Source organism: Polypterus senegalus, chromosome 3 (genome assembly GCF_016835505.1).
Source record: "Polypterus senegalus isolate Bchr_013 chromosome 3, ASM1683550v1, whole genome shotgun sequence".
NCBI lineage: Eukaryota > Metazoa > Chordata > Cladistia > Polypteriformes > Polypteridae > Polypterus > Polypterus senegalus.
This window is the reverse complement of record NC_053156.1, coordinates 260,630,490-260,654,846: the sequence shown is the minus strand read 5'-3', so window position 1 is coordinate 260,654,846 and position 24,357 is coordinate 260,630,490. Positions and strand designations below refer to the sequence as shown.

At 37.3% G+C, this 24,357-nt stretch overlaps 1 protein-coding gene across 2 annotated transcripts in view; it reads right to left on the bottom strand.

Moving 5' to 3' along the window:
* Positions 1-24,357, bottom strand: part of LOC120526089 (adhesion G protein-coupled receptor F5-like) — a 64,581-nt gene that overhangs the window by 18,993 nt on the left and 21,231 nt on the right. For both annotated transcript variants that reach the window (XM_039748984.1, XM_039748985.1), the window contains 3 exons: positions 22,207-22,373; positions 15,330-15,515; positions 10,634-11,974 (listed from right to left, as the gene is read on the bottom strand). In XM_039748984.1, coding sequence (XP_039604918.1) covers positions 10,634-11,974; positions 15,330-15,515; positions 22,207-22,373 — 1,694 coding nt within the window. The remainder of the gene's footprint in view (positions 1-10,633; positions 11,975-15,329; positions 15,516-22,206; positions 22,374-24,357) is intronic.

Sequence of the window (24,357 nt, the reverse complement as noted above, 5' to 3'; positions counted from 1 at the left end):
TGGTTCCTCATAAATTTCTTCCTTTATGACCAGTTTTATACTCTCTCAAAGAGATAAAAAAAATGCCCTCCCAGATCCTGGGTGGATTATGTTGTGTTATTAACATGAAACCTCAATTCATTTCTGTATTTGTTGACCTTTCTAGTTACAGTATATATTTTGAATTTTGCATAAGTGGGAAATTCAAATCTAGCATACATATACAGGGCTTCAGCAGCAAGACTTCAATGGCTGCAATGGAGATGCACTTTAATGATAAGGCCCAGAAGAAGAAATGTAGTCAAAACACAATACTGGGGTTGTAATCAGAAAGTCAAAAATATGGTTGTCAAAATCAAAATAGAATACAAGAAACTGTAGTTAAAAAAATTCGGAACATAAAGATCAGCAACCCAAAGATTTGTTTTTTAAAGGTAGAGTAAGCAAGGAAAGAAGATAAGCCGCAATCTTGGATAAGTAATGGCGACCTTTAAATCTGCTGTGCTAATGACATATAAGTAGCGACCTCTGAGACAACACCAAAGAACATCAGGAGTTGCGTAATGGCAATCATACTCCCAAAATGGTGGAGCCCATATACAAAACAAGTTGGCTTGGAAATGGAGCAAAATGATTTCAATAATATTAACTAAAGTACACACAAAAATGATAGCAAGGCTCTGAAGGGGTGTCAGTATTTTCAGTAGCAAATGCTGACTTTGTTGCATATTGTAGTTTTAACCTATTAACATTTGTTTCCAGTGCTGTAAAGTTGTTTTGAGAATGCACCTGGGACCATTCATCTTATCTGAAGAGAGATTCAGTGGGCCTAAACCATATCGTGATTTGGTGAAAGTTAAGAGTCCTGGTTGGATTTTAGTGGTCTTAATGCTGGAATACTGATCACCAGGCATAGCCAGTCATAAAATAAAAGTCTTTTATTATATTCGACTCAAAAGTTTAGACACTGAATATCTATCAAAGCATTTACTACATATGACAAATGCAAAAATGCTGGTGAATATAATGGTGCTCTATAAAAAGCTGACTTGAGATGTCACTTCTTTGAAATGACTCGCCTAAATTTGACTAGAACAAGTGTCATTCACTAATAAAAGCACACCTGATGGAAATTAGATCATTTGGGTATTTATCTGAAATGAAAAGCATGTCCAAGCATTTGTGCTTACAATAACACTCCTTAGAAACCTTTGGGCAGGGTCCATAGCAGCTCACCTTTCAAGGGAGGGCATACAGGGTGCAATGAGCTGACAGATTGGGTTTGCTACTGGGTTTGATTGAGAAACATAATGTATGTGGGCTAAGGCTGCAACAGAGAATTTTATGTATGCACGAATAACATAAAATTAAACAAAATGCATTTATTTTGTCTAGGAATAACGAGTGAAGAGGTGATCAAAAGAGGCAAATGACAAGCTGGAAGTCATGATGACTGCAGGCACAGGCACTTTCACACTATCCCACGTGTGCATTTTACAAGAGTTTACACTTTCTTTGAAAGCACACAGAAATAATGTTGACTGTATTTCTCTAGAAATGTGTGCATTGTTCATTGTAGTGTTCTTGATATTGCCATTAGTATACTTTTACTGATTGCTTAAGCAGATTTAATATTTTTTCTAAACATTCAAATCTAGGTATGTTTATTTTACACTAAACAGGGTTCCCAGATCTGACTGGGTTGGATTACAGTGCAGGTGAAGTTACTAAAGAATTTCCCCAAACCAAAATTTCAGTGAATAAAGGCACCATGGGGAGTAATTTGGCATTTCTATGCCAAGTCCAAAAAATGCCTCATGGGGCATTTTCCAAATAACGTGCAAATTTCAGAATGAAACATAGCCTACGGTCTTCCACTCTACAAATGAAGAATATGCTCAAAATGTTAGTTCAACAGTGTAGATTTAAATATCACACAAACAAACGTAAGTTCAGAAAGAAGTGCCAATGTTGCCTTGCAAAGAATGATAAAAGAAAAGATGGTGAATTACAGAGCATGGTGATTGCATGGAGTCAGCCTAGTTGCTTCTCTCTGGACTTTCTCTAGTGCAGTTATGTCTTTTTCGTAAAATGGAGAACAAACCTGCATGCAGTACTGCAGTTTGAGCCTTACTAGTGAGTTATATAGCTTAAGCATAATTGCCCTTGACTTGTACTCCACACATCGTGATATATACAGTTAGGTCCATAAATATTTGGACAGAGACAACTTTTTTCTAATTTTGGGTCTGTACATTACCACAATGAATTTTAAATGAAACAACTCAGATGTAATTGAAGTGCAGACTTTCAGCTTTAATTCAGTGGGGTGAACAAAACAATTGCATAAAAATGTGAGGCAACTAAAGCATTTTTTTAAATCCAATCCCAAAAGTAATTGGACAAATGAAATAACTGGAAATAAAATATTTATTTCTAATACTTGGTTGAAAACCCTTTGCTGGCAATGACAACCTGAAGTCTTGAACTCATGGACATCACCAGATGCTGGGTTTCCTCCTTTTTAATGCTCTGCCAGGCTTTTACTGCAGCAGCTTTCAGTTGCTGTTTGTTTGTGGGCCTTTCTGTCCGAGGTTTAGTCTTCAACAAGTGAAATGCATGCTCAATTGGGTTAAGATCAGGTGACTGACTTGGCCATTCAAGAATTTTCCACTTCTTTGCTGTAATAAACTCCTGGGTTGCTTTGGCTCTATGTTTTGGGTCATTGTCCATCTGTATCATGAAATGCCACCCAATCAATTTGACTGCATTTAGCTGGATTTGAGCAGACAGTATGTCTCTGAACACCTCAGAATTCATTCTGCTGCTTCTGTCCTGTGTCACATCATCAATAAACACTAGTGTCCCAGTGCCACTGGCAGCCATGCACGCCCAAGCCATCACACTGCCTCCATCGTGTTTTATAGATGATGTGGTATGCTTTGGATAATGAGCTGTTCCACGCCTTCTCCATACTTTTTTCTTGCCATCATTCTGGTAGAGGTTGATCTTGGTTTCATCTGTCCAAAGAATGTTTTTTTCAGAACTGTGCTGGCTTTTTTAGATGTTCTTTATCAAAGTCCAATCTAGCCTTTCTATTCTTGAGGCTTATGAGTGGCTTGCACCTTGCAATGCACCCTCTGTATTTACTTTCATGCAGTCTTCTCTTTATGGTAGACTTGGATATTGATACGCCGACCCCCTGGAGAGTGTTGTTCACTTGGTTGGCTGTTGTGAAGGGGTTTCTCTTCACCATAGAAACGAGTCTGCGATCATCCACCACTGTTGTCTTTCATGGATATCCAGGTCTTTTTGGGTTGCTGAGTTCACCAGTGCTTGCTTTCTTTCTCAGGATGTACCAAACTGTAGATTTTGCCACTCGTAATACTGGAGCAAACTTGTTTTTTTCTGTTTTCGCAGCTTAAGGATGGCTTCTTTCACCTGCATGGAGAGCTCCTTTGACTGCATGTTGTCTGTTCACAGCAAAATCTACCACATGCAAGCACCACACCTCAAATCAACTCCAGGCCTTTAATCTGCTTAACTGATAATGACATAATGACGGATTTCACCACACCTTCCCATGAAATAGCCTTTTGAGTCAATTGTCCAATTACTTCTGAGCCCCTGAAATGAAGGGATTGTGTTAAAAAATGCTTTAGTTGCCTCACATTTTTATGCAATCGTTTTGTTCAACCCACTGAATTAAAGCTGAAAGTCTGCACTTCAACTGCATCTGAGTTGTTTCATTTAAAATTCATTGTGGTAAAGTACAAAACCAAAATTAGAAAAAAGTTGTCTCTGTCCAAATATTTATGGACCTAACTGTATATATATACAGTTGTAAACTGATTTGGTCGTGAACCGAAGTAATTTCCCCCATAGGATTGTATCTAAATACAATGAATCCGTTCCAGACCATACAAACTGTATGTAAATATATTTTTTTAAAGATTTTTAAGCACAAATATAGTTAATTAAATAATAGAATGCACAGCGTAATAGTAAACTAAATGCAAAAACATTGAATAACAATGAGAAAACTTTGAACAGAGAAAACTAACATTGCCAGAGTTTACGCTATAGTGCTACAAACCGCTCACTAAAAACACTTTTTTTTAATGAGTTTTAAGCACAGGGAAAAAATTGAACATTTGAAAAAACAGTAGTTTAATAAACCACCAAGAAAAGTAACATTGCAACAATGCACAATGTAAACAGAAGTGAAATGGAGGTTAAAAACCAATAGAAAAAAGTCTTCATTAAATACAACGAGGTTAAAACAATGCTCGGATCTGTCTCTTAGAAAGCAAGCCTGGTGCATTCTTTAACTGCCTTCTTGGCCTTATGTGTCCAGCCGTCTCTTTCTCTTCCGCGTGTGTGTTTGTGTGTGTGTCTCTGTCTCTCTCGTGCACACCTATGTGTTTGTGTCTCTCTCCCGCGCACGTGTGTGTGTGTGTGTCGCACTCTCTCTCACTCGCTCGCTGCACAGGGAGAGACAGAACACGTGCGGAAATCATCGGCGCGCACAAACCGAAAGGGAAACTGGCTTCTTCGTATACTGAGTGTGTGGTCGTGAGCAGATGCAAAAGTTTGGCGAACTATTTTGGTCGTAAACCGATTTGTACGTGTTCTGAGATGTTTGTGAACTGAGGTTCCACTGTATATATATATATATATATACTGTATATTCAAATTTTAGGCTTCTCAATGCATATTTAAATGTGTCATTTTTAACACCTTACATCCTCTTCCCCCAGTCTGTCCAAGCCTGTATGCCTTTCAGGTCCCTCTGTAACACTTTAGCTGATTGTACATTATTTGCCTTGTTATTCAGCTGGCCATTGATAGCATCATATTAAATAATCCATTTTAGTGGACTAATAAGTTGTATTTTGTTATATTTGGTAAAATAATTTTTCAGGTGTTACATAGGGGCTTTATGATGTAGTAGGATTAGAACTGTTAGGAGAGCCATCTAAAACTGCTTTGAACTATATTCATTAGTGACTGAAGTGGAACAGGTTCTTTTCAGTCATATCTTGTTGGCAATTTAACATATACTTAATTTTTAACAAAGATAATCTCATTTATTTACAGGGATTTCAGTTGAGCTAGATGTATAGTTTTACATTTGTTCAATTGAAGAAATATTCTTTGTGGTCTTGGAAATGGTTATTGTTTATTCTCTCATTGCATTTATTATTATATTGTAGTTATCTGATCAAAGTATAATTACATTTTCATTCCATTTTATTATTGCTTATTGAAATTTTGTCTGGGGTTATAATTGGAGGCCCATGTAAAATGTTGTTCAGACCTGCTCCTAGCTAGACATGCCATTGTGTCAAATGCTGAGCAAAGGACTTTCCTTCATCAATCCATTTTATAGCAAAGCATGTGTTTATCAGTGAAACTTGCCAAGCGTTTTTCACAGCAAATATGCTATGTTTGCTTAGACAAACATTTTTTCCCAGTGCCCCATGATGCATTGCATGGCCAATTTGACATCAGAGACCCAACTTTTCATTTTATGTTACTGCCTACTCGCTCACCTCTCTCACTCACTCACTGCAATGCCATGTGGCTAGTTTCATATGCTGGACTAATGCATGCACAGTTAGCCATGTGGCACAGCAATAAGTCGAAAAGTGCTCAAAGGAGCCATTCGTTTAGACCTACAATATCAAAAACAATCCATTTTCTTGCTTCTCTCCTTCTTTATCTAATATCTCTGGCTTTTTTCTTTCATTAATTTAAACTTTTGCTCCACATTATTTTCAGATTTTAAGCTCCATCTCCTTTTGAATTGTTCTTCAGCCCTGTCATTGAGTCACATCAGTAGTCAGATGGCTGCCTTTTTTTTGCAACAGAAACACCAGGCTAAAGCTCCCATCTATGAGTCCCTGGACCACAAGGCATCCTTTACCTGAAAGAGGTGACATCTTCAGGGTAGCTCTCTCGCTGTGTAAAATTAAAAAGGTTAATATAATGCCTGGAAACCCATTATGGGAAGGTCTGCTGCTGTCTGTCAGTTTCCTAGCCTCCTTACCCCAGCTCCTGCTTAGATGAGCAGGCATTCCTGGTACTCATGCCCTCTAGTGTAATATGGAAACATTACATGCTTCTATCAAGGCCACGTTTCTACAGTACATTATATTGCCAAAAGTATTGGGACCCCCTCCAAATCATTGAATTCAGGTGTTCCAGTCACTTCCATGGCCACCAGTGTATAAAATCAAGCACCTAGGCATGCAGCCTGCTTCTACAAACATTTGTGAAAGAATGGGTCGCTTTTAGGAGCTCAGTGAATTCAAGCATGGTACCGGGATAGGATGCCACACGTGCAATAAGTCCATTTGTGAAATTTCCTTGCTACTAAATATTCCACGGTCAACTGTTAGTGGTATTATAACAAAGTGGAAGCAATTGGGAACAACAGCAACTCAGCCATAGAGTGGTAGGCCTCATAAAATCACAGAGCGGGGACAGCATATGCTGAGGTGTGCAGAAGTCACCAACTTTCTGGAAAATCAATAGCTACAGACCTCCAAAAGCTCAAGAACAGTGCATAGAGAGCTTCATGGAATGGGTTTTCATAGCCGAGCAACTGCATCCAAGCCTTACATCACCAATTGCAATGCAAAGCATCAGATGCAGTGGTGTAAAGTACAGGGCCACTGGACTCTAAAACAGTGGAGACGTGTCTACTGGAGTGATGTATCTGGCAATATAATGGATAAGTATTTTGTTTGGCGGATGCCAGGAAAATGAAACTTGCCTGACTGCATTGTGCCCAGTGTAAAGTGTGGTGGAGGGGGGGATTATGGTATGGGGTTGTTGTTCAGGGGTTGGGTTTGGCTGCTTAGTTCCAGTGAAAGGAACTCTTAATGCTTCAGGATACAAAGTCATTTTGGACAATTTCATGCTCCCAACTTTGAGGGAACAATTTGGGGATGGCAACATGACTGCGCAGGCACCAGTGCACAAAGCAAGGTCTATAAAGAAATGGATGCCCGAGTTTGGTGTGGAGGAACTTGACTGGCCTGCACAGCGCCCTGAACTCAACCCGAAAGAACACCTTTCAGATGAATTAAAGTGGAGACTGTGAGCCAGGCCTTCTCATTTAACATCAGTGCCTAACCTCACAAATGCTCTCCTGGAAGAATGGTCAAAAATTCCCATAAACACACTCCTACACCTTGTGGAAAGCCTTCCTAGAAGAGCTGATGCTGTTATAGCTGCAAAGGGTGGGCCAACTCCATATTAAAGCCTGTGTATTAAGAATGGGATGTCAGTAAAGTTCCTGTGTGTAAAGGCAGGCACCCCAGTTCTTTTGGCAATATAGTGTGTCTTCACCACTTCCCAGGTGCCCTTAGCTAAAACCTTACCACACCTTGATAGTGCCCTTCTTCTCATACCACTATAATCACATGCAGGGGCTCTCAACTTCTCTACTTCTCTCTACTTCTGTTCCTCCTCCAGGGCCCTGAAGAGCTCTGTTCATCCCCTGTGTAGCCTTTTTCTGTATGCAGTTCCATTACTCACCAGGCCACCCATCACAAGGCTACGAATGAAAAGACATGGATGAATTCCCTGTAGCCTTATGGTCCACAACAGCTGAGAATGCTTAGACAAATGAGACTGGGGCATGTTCGAAACTGTAATGTGGCATTCAATTCCCAGAGAACACATTAGGGCTGTCATAAGATCATTTTCAATCAATATAAAAGTGATCTATATTACATATGAATTGAAAATTTAGATTTTCATCCACCCAATTAATTTCTTTAATATCGCCTATCCACCCATTTTCTAAACCTGTTTATTCCATCACAGGGTTGCTGGGGAGGCAAAAGCTTGCCCTGGCTATATTAGCTTGAAGATAGTAGCCATACTTGAATGACATGCCAGTCATGCACACACATACTCTATCATCTCAAATCAATTTTATATAACAACCATTTTTTTTTTGGTATTTAGGAGGAAACCTCAGCACCCAGGAAAGAGGATGATGAGCAAGCATCACACACAAGGTAATCAGGTTGGTATACAGAGCCAGAATCCTAGAGATGTGTATGTAGAAGACATGCCAAGATAGTGTAAAGTTTAATCTGATAACAGTATCATTATGATAGCGTTCAGGATTTAAATTATAACAGCTTTCACTCTGCAGTTACCCACCTCTAAGGGTTTCTGATTATGAGGCTATTATGATTGTTTAGTAATTTGGACATATCTCTGACATTTTTATATTTTACCATTTTATCATCAGTTTTATTTACTGGCGGCCACCACCATTTGTTTACATGTTTGCTTACTAGCACTGAGATAAATACGGTAAGCTACGTCACCAGGGCGATGGCATGAAAGGTCATCACTTTGGTTTTATTTTTATCAACGATGACAGATTACAACACTACTTTACCATTTCTTTAATAGTATTTTTCTTGGTTCCTTGTTAATGGATTTTTGACATAACCCTCTGATTTTGACTTTTTGTACTCATTTAAATTGTTGATACGCGTATTACTGTCTATAGAGAACACTGAAAAATCAGGGATAGAGTACTTATTGATTGAATGCTAGAATGATAGAATAACTGATAGAATGACAGTATGAATGGAATGACAGAGTGCTTATTGGAATTGAATCTACGTTTTTCGTATGCATTTCAAATAATCAGAAAAAATACAGACACATTAAAAAAATGAATTATTTGTGTTTTACCCATACTCATTTCAATATTCTTCTAAAGATACAATTATCTATCCATCCATCCTAAATTTAAGATCTTCTATTTGGTTCCTTTAAACTATATAATCCAAAGTGAGGACAACAGGATCTATGTTCACTATAATATGAAAAAGGAATTATAAGCATGCTAGATTTAATCAGTATATATACATAACTATGACTTAGAATTTAGCTAAAACAAAACAGATCATGTGAAAGATTATGTGTCATTGAAGGAAATTGCCTACAGCATGCATAGGAAAAACACAAAAAATAAACACAACAAAAGCAGTACCTTAACTTTTTGCAAATAACGTTCCCTTCAAGCCAATCTAAATCATTTAGTAGCAATGACATGGTTCTGAGAGCAATATATACTGTACAGTTGTTTGGCAGCAAACAGAATCTGATTGATTTTTCATGGGCTGTGTTGACATGTTATTAATCCACACTACCTGCCATTGTTCACACCACTGCCTGGCTCCATTAAAAAAGAGTGGCGATGAAAAATGACAAATGATACATGATGAACGACAAATGAATACTGATTTTACTGATCATGAGTAAACCATGATGAACAATAAGTAAGTAGTGAAGAATGATGAGCAACTGCTGTGTAGTAAGGAGGGATGAGCTGCAAATGACTAGTGAAGCGTGATGAGTGACTACTGAAAAGTGAAGGGTGATGCATAAAAGGTGATGGGTGATTACCGATTAATGATATTAAATTATACTGATGTTTGATGACTGGAGAAGTAAAAAATGACATTGTCCTAAAATGGACACTGTAGTCCTTGCTAGCTTCTTGACTATGTCTTATTTCTTGATACTTATCTTTTTATCTTTACTGTTTCTTTAAGGGCAACAGCAGGACTTTTTAAGGTGGTTCCAGGTAGTGTTCCTGGACCCTGGGTTAAAAATCTTTTTAATAAACACACTGGTATGATGGAGTTGGGAAGTAGCTGTTACTAACAGTACAGGAGGAAGGAAGACAGGCTAGTGATTTGGAGAGAGAAGAGTGCACCTATGTGATCAAGTGTGGGTGAATTACTGAAGCAGCCACCTCACAGTGTAGACAGAGAGGCCAGAGGGATTAAGCTTTATTATTTTCACTTCTTTTGTGCATTTGTCTTTTCCTTGCTCCTATTGTTCACTTATTTTAGTAAAAAATCGCTTTTATTTTACTCCTTTGTTTTTTTTTTTTTGGTCATTATTTGGGTTTGTGGATGACACACAAGCACCTTTAACATCCCCAGCTTTACAATACAGTAAATAGATAGATAGATAGATAGTGTCACACACATGCGCATGGGAGGCAGCTAAAGGGCCGAATTATACCAGGATGTGGCAAAGTGCACTGATTCTTTTTCTCCCTTTCCTGCAGACCATTCACAGGAGATTCCACCTGGCCCTGTTGACGTCACTTCCAGGATTGAGCCTATGGAAGAAGACCTTGCTGGCTCCGGCCCCTGTGATGTCACGTCTGGGCTCAAGCCTATGCCTGAAGACCCCTATGAACCCGACCCCTTTGACCTCACTTCCTGTCTTCCCCTTTAAAAGCCTCCACTTTTTCCTTATTCCCTCAGTTCTGTTTTAGACTTGGTTTTGTGCACATCAGTGCTGTATTCATTTCTTGACTTTGCAGCCAGGATACCAATTATACGGGTGGCTGCCCCAAACCTTGCTATGACTCTTTATGGAGTTTGTGACAATAGATAGATAGATAGATAGATAGATAGATAGATAGATAGATAGATAGATAGATAGATAGATAGATAGATAGATAGATAGATAGATAGATAGATAGATAGATAGATAGATAGATAGATAGATAGATAGATAGTACAGTCACACTTTGAATAAATCAGAGTGGCTGGATTATTTGCTATACATGCTGGTCGTTCAGATTCCTGCTTACCTGCAGAGCGTTGAGTATCGTAAATACCATATTGATTCCTATGTTGTTCGGGGCAACAACTGTTCCAATACCAAATCCCCATGTAAGTCCCAAAAGGGGTGTTAAAATTCCAATACTCCGAGCTACAACTTTTAGTGTGTTTCTTTCATTTGATTTTGGATTGTCTCCAACCGTGCGCCTCAGTAGCATGAAGATAACCACACACAGAGTAATCAGGTTAAAGGCAATGATAATCAAGGCAGGTATAACAAATGCCAGGAGAGCCATTGAATTTTCCCAGCTGAGCCAACAAGCATTGCTTCTTTTATACTGGTCCTTTGGAAAAGTAACTGCTACTGTGACAACAGCTATAATAAGAGGGCATCCATATCCAAGAGAGAAAGCAATTGCCATCATGTGGGATTTTGGTATGTCTTTAAAAACCATTACTATACGGAAGAGAAGAAGAAGTGCTAATGATAACATCCAAAAAAATAAGGACAAATAGAAAAAGTGTGTAAAAAAGGTGACTGCGATGCATGCAGGTATACTCTTGTCAATGGCAGCCCCAATGATAAACCAAATATCCGCCAATAGCAGAGAGAAAGCAATATTGATGATGGAAGTATGGCGGATATAGGAGGTTTTATTTTTAGTTACGTAGTGCCAAACAATTCCTTCAATGATGAGACATAAAATCAGACTAGCCATCGAAATAGCAAGGCCAACATAAGTAATGTTATCCAGTACTGGAGAAGAGAAGTCCGTTTCAGGTGACATCAAGACTGAGAAAGTTGTCAAATGTTCACAGACACACACAATGCTGTTTCCCAAAGATTGTGCCTTACAGCCTGAAGTATCCCATCCACCATTATTATTGAAAAGGGAAAAATTCCAAAAGACACAAAGTGGATCAACCCATGACTCCTGGCTTTTTTGGAAAGTTAATGAAATGTTATAAATATTGCCATTTGTAACTGTGGTGGTCATGATGATGCTGTTCACAGAGGAGTTGATGCTGCTCCTGTTTGGAAGTATTTGTGAAAGGGTGAGGTAAGCAATGCTGACAATGGCTGCACTGCGAGGCAGCTGAACCAAAGCCGGTTCTGGTATGATTACACCTCCAGCAGCGGGGAAATTCTGAAATGTTTCACTGTAACTTTTATTATTGACTAGGTTTGCTCTCAAATCAATACTTTGAGAAATAAAGCTGAAAGAAGAATTTGTGGAAAGTGATCTAGAAAAACTTTCCACAGACTGCAACAAAGATGAACTTTTTGTCTCGGATGTATTTTGGTTCAAAGAATTCCATGATGTAAGGGATTCTTGGCTAATTAAAATGTCTACAGTGCCAAAAAAGCCCTATGGAAAGAAAAAAAATACATATTAGACAAATTTTACGATTGACCACACTTAAAGGAGTCACTAAACTTAAAATATATAAAAGATAAAACAAAATCAACAGCGTAAAGGTATCACCTTATAGTAAAGAACACCTGTAAAGAAAAACAGAGTTTGACATTATTCCTATTACAATACATGATCTAATATAGTTCCACGTTCATAAACTATAAGTAGGTGTTTAAAATAAAGAAAATGTGATATTCCGTTAAAACGTGTCTAACACAATGGTGAATGATCTGGTTACTTTCTTAAAAGAATTCTGGCTAAAGCATAAACAGTTACCACTCCTCTAGAATTCTAATAGACTGTAAGACATTTAACAAAGAATTATAAAATAACTCACTGGCTGTGGTTTTACTTAAATCTTAGTAAGCATTATGGCTTTATCTTTATATTAATGAATTTGTGTTTATGTGAAGAAGTTAATATCCAAACTAAATGGCATGCAGCGCATTCCAAAACTTTTCAGACCCCATCACTTTCAGCACACTTTATTGTGTTGTAAGGTTAATTTTAAATGGATAAATTTACCAATTATATCCATCAATCAACACTCAATAAGTTATAATGACAAAGTAAAAACTTGTTTTCAGAAAGGTTTGCAAATGTGCAAAAAATCCAAAATCGACATCTCTGTAAGTATTCAGTTCTTTGTAAAATCCCCTTTGGCAGCAGTTACAGCTTCAAGTCTTCCTGCGTAACTCTCAATGAGCTTTGCACACTTGGAAATAGATAGTTTATCCCATTCTTCCTGGCAGATACTCTCAAACTCCATTTGATTTAATAAGATGCGTCTATAAAACTGTCACCGCCAGGTCTCTCCACAGATGTTCTATGGGGTTTAAGTGTGGACTTTGGCTGAATCCCTTAAGGACAGTCCCGAAACTTGTCCCTAAGCGACTTCAACATTGTGCTGGCTGTATGCTTTGGATCACTGTCTTGTTGGAAGGTGAACTGTCACAACAGTCTGGGCTCTGGAGAATGTTTTCTTTCAGGTCCTCTCTGGACTTGCCTTCCATGAATTCTGAGCTGTTGCTTTCTCATAACATGATGCTGCCATCGTGATGCTTCATAGTAGGGATGCTATAAGGCAGGTGATTAACAGTACCTGGTCTGCACCAGCCATAATGCGTGGAGTTTTTCCTAAATTCAAATTTTGTTTCGTTAGATCAGAGAATCTTGCTCCTAATGCTCTCAGAGTATTTTAAACTGTCATCATATACCTTTTGCTTCTAAATTGGATTCCAAAAGCCCCTCTACCATAAACACCTAATTAATGGAGTGTTGCTGATATTGTCTTCACTCTGACAAATTCTTCCACCTCCACACCTCCACAGAGGACTTCTGAAGTTCTGTTAGAGAGACCATTGAGTTCTTGGTCACCTCCTTAACCAAGATCTTTCTTGATCAATTATAAGTTTGGTTTGAAAGCAGAGATTTCTTTGGCTTCTGTTTTCAAATATGACCACAGGAAAATTGCACATTCAGTTTCCATGTCTTAGCAGTGAACAGGAAGCACAGGGACAACCTTCAAAATGAGCAGTGGAAGGGGCGCTATTACACTTTTACTTTTGAATGATATATGGCATTCTATTGGCTGTGTCTGAGTAATGCTGAACTATGACCTAAGTCAGGATATAATATAAAAAGTCAGCAGTGTAATAATACAGTTAAGCTGTTGGTCATCGCTAACAGACTGCATATTGTATCATGTGAGAAGCTCAATGGTTAATGAACCTACTAATTGGTTTATGAAGTTCATTATCATTGATTCCATTACTGGTAGCAAAGCCTTGCATCTTAGAAATGACTAATTGCTTATACAAAATAAAAATCATAGCAATTTTGATGATTGCTGTGCCTACTTTAAGCATCAAAGCTTAACTTTATGGAATAATCTTAATACAGCACTAATCTCTAACCAGTTTTAAAATGAACAATATTTCTGATAGAAATTCCTGCAAAATTTATACCACTGTTGCAATTATTTGCATTTCTACATGTTTGCCTAAAGTGTTTGCGATATGCCACCCTAATACGTAATTAAAATATCAAAAAAACAACATTCATAATATGCTGTCTAAGGCCAGGTTTATACTTCACGTGACGCATGCTCCAGCCAATGCTCCTGTTACACAAGCGTTGTACTGTTTATACTTGTGCGCGCACTTTACGTAAATCTGGAAAAATCCAGCAGGTGGCAATGCGAGATATCATCACAGTGAGAACAACTTCGACTTCGCTGTGTTGTGAATTGCCTGGAACACCCATTAAATTCCAATGAAACCTTACCGCAATATCTCTGAAAAGGATGTTTAATGATTAAATCCTTCAATCCAGGGATGTAAATCTAAGGATTCTAAATGTGCATAGAGTTATTATATCATATAATTTTTGTGTTTTGTGTGGTGATCTATTGCTGTTTGCCACTGCTGTCAGGTCAGGAGAAAATCCCAGAAAAAAAAATGGCACAAAAGATGATATGTGAGACTTTTAAAATATATCTTGTCATTACGATTGGGAATATGCGACACTTCAATATAAAAGCATCACAAATTCACCTGTATGTTGCCATTTTGCTTCACCACATCGAACCATTCATCAAATATCAAAGTGCGCACATCGATCCTACTAGGATCCACATAGAGGCTTCCTGTCACATTCCAACTTTTACTACATTGTGCCCCCTGACTTTATGCTGGTACTGCAACTTGTGCACGCGTCACGTTCATTTCTGAGAACCTGCTTAGAGGACACATCAAATGAATGCTGGGAACACGTGGCAGTCATGATGTGGGCCCTAACAGATGATTCAACAAATCTTTTTCATATTAATTTAACATTAAGTGCATAAATGGAAGGGCATTCTATCTACTTGCCCGATTTTCAATCCCACTTTTAACTCGACACTAATTGCAACTGATTATAAGTAATCATGGAATCTATCAAAGAATAGCGAAAGAAATGACTTGCCCAGGTCGAGAGTATCTCTGTGCCACACAGACTGCAACGGCATATTCCAAATGATACAGTACCACAAAAGGCCAATGTCAAGTCCCCTAGAATAAAGTTGTTCTTTTCAAGATACTGCGTTCATGCTGGAAATCACAGGATTGCCGTTTATTTAGCATCACTGTTTCACTCTCAAGAGCTCAAAAGGTTTTTGACATGTTTACAACATATCGATAACATTATCAACATGCAAAGAACCTTTGGATGATTTCACCACACCTCTACTATACTATACCAGGGAGACATTGATTTCATAAAATAAATAAATTGAATACATTAAATTAAATAAAATGTCATTTACCTGTAGTACATTGGGTGATATGGTTTTATTTATTGATGCAGCTGAAATGGTGCTCAGGATATCAACCAGAGTAGAAATGGCTGCCGGAGACTGTGTAATGTTGCTTTTAAATGATGAGGCAATGGAATTCACTTTCTCAACAAACTGATTTAACAAAGATGTTGAAATGTTTCCACTTTTTAAATCCTGGAAAAAGAAACAAACATGTTATTAAAAAAGATCAATATATTATTAGTTGTTTATCTGCAGCACAAATTTGTGCAAGTAAGTAAGGATTAGCCCACTGACTGAGACGCAAGATGAGCTGAGGTGATCTCTGTTAAAAAGTGAACTCACTCAATGCTGCTGGACCTGATGGCACACTCAGAACACCCACCATTCAACTTTTAGGCAAATTCTCATGCAGTTTCAACATGATTCTTGCATTTGCTGTGGAATTCATCTGCTTCAAGGCAATCAACAATATGCTAATACTAAAGAAAACCATAGTGACATGCAGTGGTGGTCATAGCCCATTTGGAGTCCTAGGCTGGGGGACGGGGACAACGCCACTTGGTGTTCTTAGTGGTAGTCTGTATTAGACCTTATCCCCCTCGGTGTCTGCAGAGTGCAGCCCATCATTTACATAAACAGCATCCCTGGGTGTACATTCTGTGGGATTTACCCGCACAACCAGTATTACTATATTTCAATAATCGTGGGAGTCCCTCTCATTGTCCGGAGCATTCATCCCTTTATTTTCATAACTGGCATCACCCTGTGTACATAATGCAGACTTTTTAGAGTGTATGTGCCACTTAAACAGCACCCGTAATGGACTGACCACCAAGTGTAATCACCATTCCAAATTTTTGCTGCCCCATGTCAACCCCAGAAAGCTACCACTCTGGGTGGCTGTCCACGTATCCTGTACCTAAATCCATCACTGCTGATATGTCTTAATGGTCATCGCCCATTCTCACTAACTTGTATCATCACAAAGTGATTTGAGAGGCTGGGTCTACAGCACTTTAAACACACCATTTCAGATCCACTGGACATGCACTAGTTAGCCAATTGGCCTAACTGATACACAGATGGTGTAGCATCCATTACTGTACACATTGTTGTAATTCCATCTGGACAGAAAGACACAAACACAGGACTACCTTCATCAGCTTCAGCTCAACTTTTAACACCATTTAGTAAAAAAAAAACAGTACACTGGGTCTAGACATGATACTATGTGATGTTTGTGCTGCAGGTTTGACAGGGTGAGTGGCGATAAGAAAGCCATTACTTAATGGACAAATAGGGCCTTGAAATACCCGATATGGATTACTGCAGACTGGACAAATCTGTTTTTTTCCAGGTTCCAGTTTCCTTTGGATTGTGTAGGACACAGTACTCATTGATACTTTGATTTTTTTTTTTTTGCAATTCCTCTAAATGAAAGGCCTATACTTATAAGGGTAATAATGCTCTGTCTCATTTCTTAACTGTTGTTTTTTTGCCATTACTACTGGAATATTATCCACAGTCTGCTCCAACTCAGCTGTAAGGCAGACAGAGATTTTTAAGTAATCAACAGAGGTTGGGACACTTGTGCAAATTGTTTGCTTCAACTTGCAAGGCTTAATTTACTTTTAATTGTTGTAGAACATCTGTAGATTGTAACTTATTAGGTGTTCCCTGAAGAAGGCCCATTTGTAATATTCTGAAATTTCCTTTTTTCAGGTTTTGCTAACCTAAACTTTACATTTAAAACTCTGATAGTTTACTGCTTATCTTTTCACTACTTTGAATCATTCATTGCATATCAACTGATTAAATTTGAAGAAAAACTGGGAAAACTGAGGTGTTCGAAATATTTTAACCGGTAGTGTGTATATATATATATATATATATATATATATATATATATATATATATATATATATATATATATGTGGTATGATATATGGTAAGAAAGGATAGTGGGTTGATATTGGATCTAACTTTGTAAATCTAAAACTTGTGGGGACCATAATGTCACCTCTGCCTCCTCATTGGAAGCTCCAGCCCCTTTCACTCCAGCTGATATATAAGAACAGCGTGGACTAGAAGAAGTTGGCATTCATTGAAGAAACCAGCATCCAAGTACAACACTCCTTCATCCTTGGAAGCACTCCCAACATGTTGAGAAAGCCATGAACAGGGCTGGATTAAGACCCTTAGATGTTCTAAGTAATTTTGGTTCCCCCTTACACTAGTGATTCAAAATATTAAAACAATAACAAACTAGAAAATAAAATGTTATTTTATTATAGAAAATTCAAAATTAAACTGAACATACTTATAGTAAGAAGGAAAATAATATTTATTTTTGTATGCTTCATTTTATTTTTATCTTAATAATTTTCTCCTACTTTTTTTCCTTGCAAATTCTTTGATTAGATCTTCATAATCAATCTTACGTAACACATCTGCTGCTATACATAATAGAGATAAGGCATCCAGAATACAGTATGTTATTTGAATTATTATGTGGCATTCAACACAGTTACGCATTTCATAAACTGAATAATACAGACATTTTAATTCCCAGCTTACTGCTAATGCTGAATCATGTGCTTTTAAGAACTGGCAAGTGCCATATGAAGGATTGTATGAATTCTAGGCAGGAAGTGGAAAAAAGAATTATCTGTAAACTTCATTATGTAAAAGTGAAAATCGTACAGCTGATTACTATTGGATAAAATTATTGATAACTTTTTTTACTAAGAAAGATTTAGTTACAAATTTTTCATAGAGTATTCTTTAAACCTTACATTAAGAATGTGTGTAAAAGATTTGCTAAATAATGAACAGAAAAGCCATAAATAAATTAAATAATAAAAATGGTAAAAATTATTGACAGTTAAAGTTGTACGGAAATGTAATGCTTAGAGCGGTTATATGCATTAAAAACTGCAAAACTGCCGCCTCCATGTCGTAAACCGAATGACTTTAATTGTTACAGTACCTAGGGCTCGTGGAAATTGTCGTATCAAAATGAGACTAGGACCAAACTTTTTGGGAGAATCTCTAGTTTTTGATGAAGCAAACCCAATTGCAAAATATCAATTAGATTTTGTTTAAGCTTTTTTGAATTTCTCATATTTAAGTATCCTTTAGGTCTCAAAGTGACTACAAAGTGGATTAAATAGTGACAAATATTAATTTTATCTGCCATTATTCTAAGGACTACAAATTATCCAGTCTCCTGCCAAAACCTGTAGAAATTGACTTTAACCCCAAAATTGATTTAAAAAATTATTTTGTGTGGCAATGCTTTTCGATAAAGATCTGATCGCATTTTTATCATTACTTGAAGAGAAAATGGCAACTGAAATTTTACAAATTTTAACGTTTGGGGTCGATTTTAAAGTTTTTTTTTTAAAATGTACGGTTTTCATTTTGACATGAAAACTGTAGATTTACCATTTTGATTATTTAATTTATTTATGGCTTTTGTGTCAATTTAGCAAATCTATTTACACATATTCTTAGTACAAGATTTGAAGAATATTTTGTGAAAATTTTGTTAATAAATCTTTATTAGTAAAAAAGTTTTTAACTATTTTATCCAATAGTAATCAGCTGTACGATTTTCACTTTTACATAATGTAAATGAATTTAAAAATATCCAAGAATAGAATTAAATGGACTTACCAGAATATTTTTTCCTCACAATGGGACGATTTTTTGTTTTTGCTTAAAACAGAAAATAACACTTTCTACACACTGTAAATTTATTTCAAGTTAAATAACAGATAATTCACGAAACACAACAATTACATGATAATAATTTTCAATCAACTATTAACTATTATTTAAAAATATAAAAACATATTGTTTTGAATTGAATTATTTTCACAATACGTATTTTGACATAACTTGGCATTTAAGGGAATCAGCAAGAAATGGAAATTCCCCATCGTAGTTGGCACCAGTATTGAGAACGCACTGTGTAAGGCGTCGTCTACAAACAGTGACGGCATAGGGAGGTACAGAGAGGCATTATTATTTTTTCATTAAATTTTGAAAGTGGCTATAAATTAACTTTTTTTTTTTACTAATTTTTGTGGTGCCCCCTTTACCCTTGATGTCCTAAGCATGTGCTTACTTTGCTAATATGGTTAATCCAGCACTGGCCATGAATATGACTCTACAGGGTTTCTATTTTTTCTTCTTTTCTGCAGTTAAATGGGGGTTTGCTATGAAAATAAACTTCATTTTATTCTTTTGTCAGATTTTACAGTATATATCTGGAAACAAAGTGTTTATAATCGCAATAGCCAAAGAGATCATTGTTAAGACAGTGGGAAAAATTGTGATATTAGGCCTACACATTAAATGTCCACATCTGTTACAGGCTGCTCCACCACCTCATTTGACATACTGTAAACTGGAAGCCCACCATGGGGTGACGAGGAGAAGTCCAGACCTCTTAAAGCCAGATTTTCTCTTTCAGGGAGGAATCAGAATTGTGTCATCTTGTAGAAGTCTAGGAAACTAATCTAAGAACCCAGGAAACCAGCCTGGTCTATGAAGGTCAAGTAGATATAAAAATGGTCATAAGAAACAGAGTGGCTGTTCTACTCTTTGAGGTACCGTTGTTTCAGGTGATCTGATCACATCTCTGTTAACCAAATGCCAACAGATATTCATCCAAAGAATGGAGCAAATGCCTATAGAACTGCTCTCTGTCATGTTGTGGTGTTTATTTGTAAATATACCATTTTTTAAAAACCTATCTTTAGTCCAAATAATAGATAAGACACTGTTTGGGTGTTTTGGAGACTGTGAAATTTAACAGTTTTATTTTTTTTTCTTGATTTGATGTGTATTTAACATTGTTAAAATTAAATCATGTTCAGCCACAATACCATTTTTGTTTTTCGTGTGGGTGATGCCATTATTATACAGTTCTTTTGAAGGATAATACAGTATGCTACTGTTAGGTAAAATGGTCAGGAGTGACAAGGGATGTCATCACTCTGATGGTTTACAATGTCATTTACTCTACCCTAGGTTTTTTTTTTTGCATTGTAATTATTACTACGTTGAAGATAATGACCTTATTTCTGTCCTTTTTGACCTTCAGCTGTACTGACTCATGAGAGACAATAAAAGAAAAAATGAAAAATGACCAAGAGAATTTTAGTCAAAAAACAGGCACGTGTCAAAACACGATAGAGCTTGAAAACCAAAATGAGAACCGTAAATCAAACTCAAAGAACAAAAGATTCAATAACCATGAAGGGCAAAAATAGGTTTTTTAACCACAGCAAAGCAAGGATTATTCGTCAAACTCAGATTCCCTGGAGCCACTGAGGACAATCTTTAAGCTGTTGCTTCTCAGATGTCACCAACATGTGAGCTGTGAAGCATTCTGGGAACCATTTCCAGGGAGACGGCAAAAAGCTCTAAAATAACAAAGCTTTGGTAATTTAGGGATGTATACTTCTCAGGGTGACTTCCCTTAAGTGTTTGGGTAGGAAAGACTTACCATCATGCACTAGCACACTGTTTTATTGTCATATGTAGAGACCAATGACATTTTGATTTTGCTTGATACTGTGATTAGAATATATTACTAGTCAAACACCTTGAAACTTCTGGAATTTTAAGATTGTGATATTAATGGTGATGTTTGCCTATGATGATGAGACAATATTTAAAAATGAAACAACTTTAATGCTCGAATTATGACATTGGAAAAACCAGTCAGCATCTCGGCATTACACACAACACAGCAGAATTCAATATTCAGGACGGCATTGGGACATTCATAACACAACATAATGTAACATCCTCAAACCTGCTTAACTCAATTCAGTGTTATCAAGAACTGAAACCTACAGGGCCGACTGACACACACCGCCACAATCACACAGGGGCCAATCTGGAATCCACAATTAATCTAACAACTTGTGGGGGTATCGGAGGAATATCTACAGGCAAAGCTGTCAAAATGTGTTCAGTCAGTGACATAATTGTGGTAGAAATTTAACATCTCATTAAAGAAAGAAACATCCTCTAACAGGATAAATCAGTAATCAGGCTGGAGAAAAGCTGTTCATTGTATCTTTTAATTCCTCCTCGGCAAAATGCCTTAGAGGGAGCATTCATCAAGAGCAGTTTGTTATAGCATGGTCAGAATAATCAGAGAAACAAAGACTAGAGGTTCATTTTATAAAATTTTGAATTTACCTACAGTGTCAATCAATGCATTTTACTCTGGTTGGTTTGCAAATAAAAGTCAGTTATATTATATTCTGGTTCTTCTTATACCTTTCAGTTGAGCCACCACCCTTGAAATTTCTGTGCATATAACAACTGTCCATTCTGGTTCTTTACAGGACCTTTTAGTCATCTCTTAGTCAGCTTTCAGTGCATTTTGTTGCTCACTTGAGGTTTATCTGGTTTCGGACATTTATTAACCCTTTATGCTATTTCTTTAAGATGAATGCTCTGTTACCCTAAAATTATTCTTTCATACAATGCAGACCCCAGAATGCTGCATCTGTATGGCAGCGGCACTAAAAGTCCATGACTAACATCCTCAATATTAAAATCTTTGCAGGAAGAAGCAAAGGAAAGAACAACTGTGAAAATATGTGCCTGCTTCTTCATTACTACAATGATTCTTACATTTTTGATAGACAGCAGTAGTTGCTTTCAGGAAATGGATGTAGTGTTTTTATTGCCTTATTTAAGGGCGTTCATTAATGTGTATCTGGTACTTGTATGACTCACTCATAAGTACACCTTTCATTTTATAAGGGTGTGTGTGTATGTGTGGTCTTTTCATGTAATCATACTCATCCAACCTGATTAAACACACCTCTGTCTTTCAGAATGTGGAAATTACCTGCGATGAGATCAGAAGATCCTGTACTTGGGACAAAATGCAGCTGTCTGTCACCGTTTCCCAAATCCCATCATTGCACTTTTTAATGATAGCTCCATTTTGACCAGGAGGACATTCAAGTTGTGTAGTGAGATTTGACCGAGCAGAATTTATATTGCACAGGTCACCTAAAATGAAATGAAATAAAAAAAAAAAACGCTTCAGGTCAAAGAATGAATATAAATTAATTTACTCAGAGCAGGTTTGACAGTAGAAAGTGTTTTATGGAAGGATGGTGACTTTATTTATTTTTTCTCACAATAAATGAGGAGGGTGTGAATGCTACTGAGTCACTGGCTTTGGTGTTTTTGGATTATTTTCGCACTGTCACACATTAGGAGACAGTTTATGGGCTCAAACAAGTGCATGTTTCTGCCAGACCAGGGTTTGGTGCTGTCCTTTGACTCTTTCTCCTCTCCTCCTACAGAACAACCAATGAACCCTCAACCTAACACCACTTCCGATTCCCAGAACACAACCTGGCATACTTTCTGTTCTGGTTCTAAGAACCCACCTACTCCTGACGTCATATCTGGTCCCAAGACCTCACCTACTTCTGATATCATATCCTGTCCCAAGATGCCACTCCACCATTACATCACTTCCTGTTTTCTGATTACATATCTCAGCCATTTTATGAAACTCTTCAATTCTGTTTTGGACTCACGTCAGTAAAGACGTATTTTCATAACCAGTAGTTTTCAAGTATGCGGGGTGGATCCCCAACTCTTTTACATTGTTTTGTGTCTTGAAAACACTTGAAAGATGACCAGTCAATAAGGAATTGTATTGGTGATGCCATTATTAAAGCCAATTAGCAGGCACATTCTGTGACCCTGCTAATAACCTGGACTATCAGCAATACTTGAACTTCACAGATATGAAGCTATGAACACGCATTACTTTTTATGCTTTACACCCTCAATCAATAAAATGATCTAATTTTAATTGTTACTCCGGCATAGAAATTTAACCAATTTTCTGGGACAGCTTAGCTAAACTTGATGGACAGAATGTTCTTCTCTCGTTTGTCAAACGTCTTTTGTTCTTACGTTCTTTGTAAGCTTACATGTGGTTTAGGTGACCTGAGACTGCATTTTATATCACAAACATTTTGTAATAAGAATCACACAGAAAACATACAAACTGCACAAAACAGGAAACAAGTCTTGGATTTGAACCCTGGTTCTTAGAGCAGTGAGGCAGTATTTAGTGCTGCATCAATATGCCACTCTTGCACCTTTTGGAAGAAGACAAATACATATTTTGTAGATATTAGAGTGATTAATAGCAGCATGTAAACCTTACAGAGGTCTTAGTTTCATAGGAATTCAAGTTCAAGTTTCCAAGGGTGGGGCTCAGTTTTTATCACATTCAAGTCAATTTTTCTGTTGTTTCCAGGTTGTCTTTTTTGGCTCAGTTTATACTTTCAGTTCAGTTCAGTTGTTATCTCTAATTACTTTTAATATATGACTATTTGTCCCATCTGTTTTTGGTTCCATGAAATATCTTAGCATCTTTGTATTACTCAATCTGTTTTACCGGTAGAACATACAGGCATGGCCAAAAGTTTTGGCAGTGACGCAAAAGTTGTGCTTTGCAAAATTTGCGGCTTCACTTTCTGTGGTAGTAATTTACATTGTTTTTATATGATTGTGCAGATTGATCAGATGCACATCAGTTCATTACAAAGAGCTTTATTAGCATATAAAAACCCTGGCACAAAATGATCAGCTAAAAGTGCCCAGCAAACACCAGGACAGTCTCTTCCGGAGGAGTCAGCTACAGAATCGGGTTGCCACCAATGGAGAGCTTGCTCAGAATTGGCAGCAGGTGGGTGACAGTGCATCTGCACACACAGTGAGATGAAAACATCTGGACAATGGCCTTGTGTCAAGAAGGTTAGCATTTCCCATTTTCTCGGAAATGCTGTAGACCCATGGGCCAGAGCGGCCATAATCAGATGCAAGTTCTCTCGTCAAAAATTTTCTTTTCTGTGGAAAGTTGGGTATGCACATTTCGGGCCTAGTTTTGTGACACTCCCTCCTCCAGTACATCATGAGTAGAAGTATCAATGCAACTGTATCTGTGAAGTGCTTTGGGTTTCAAGCT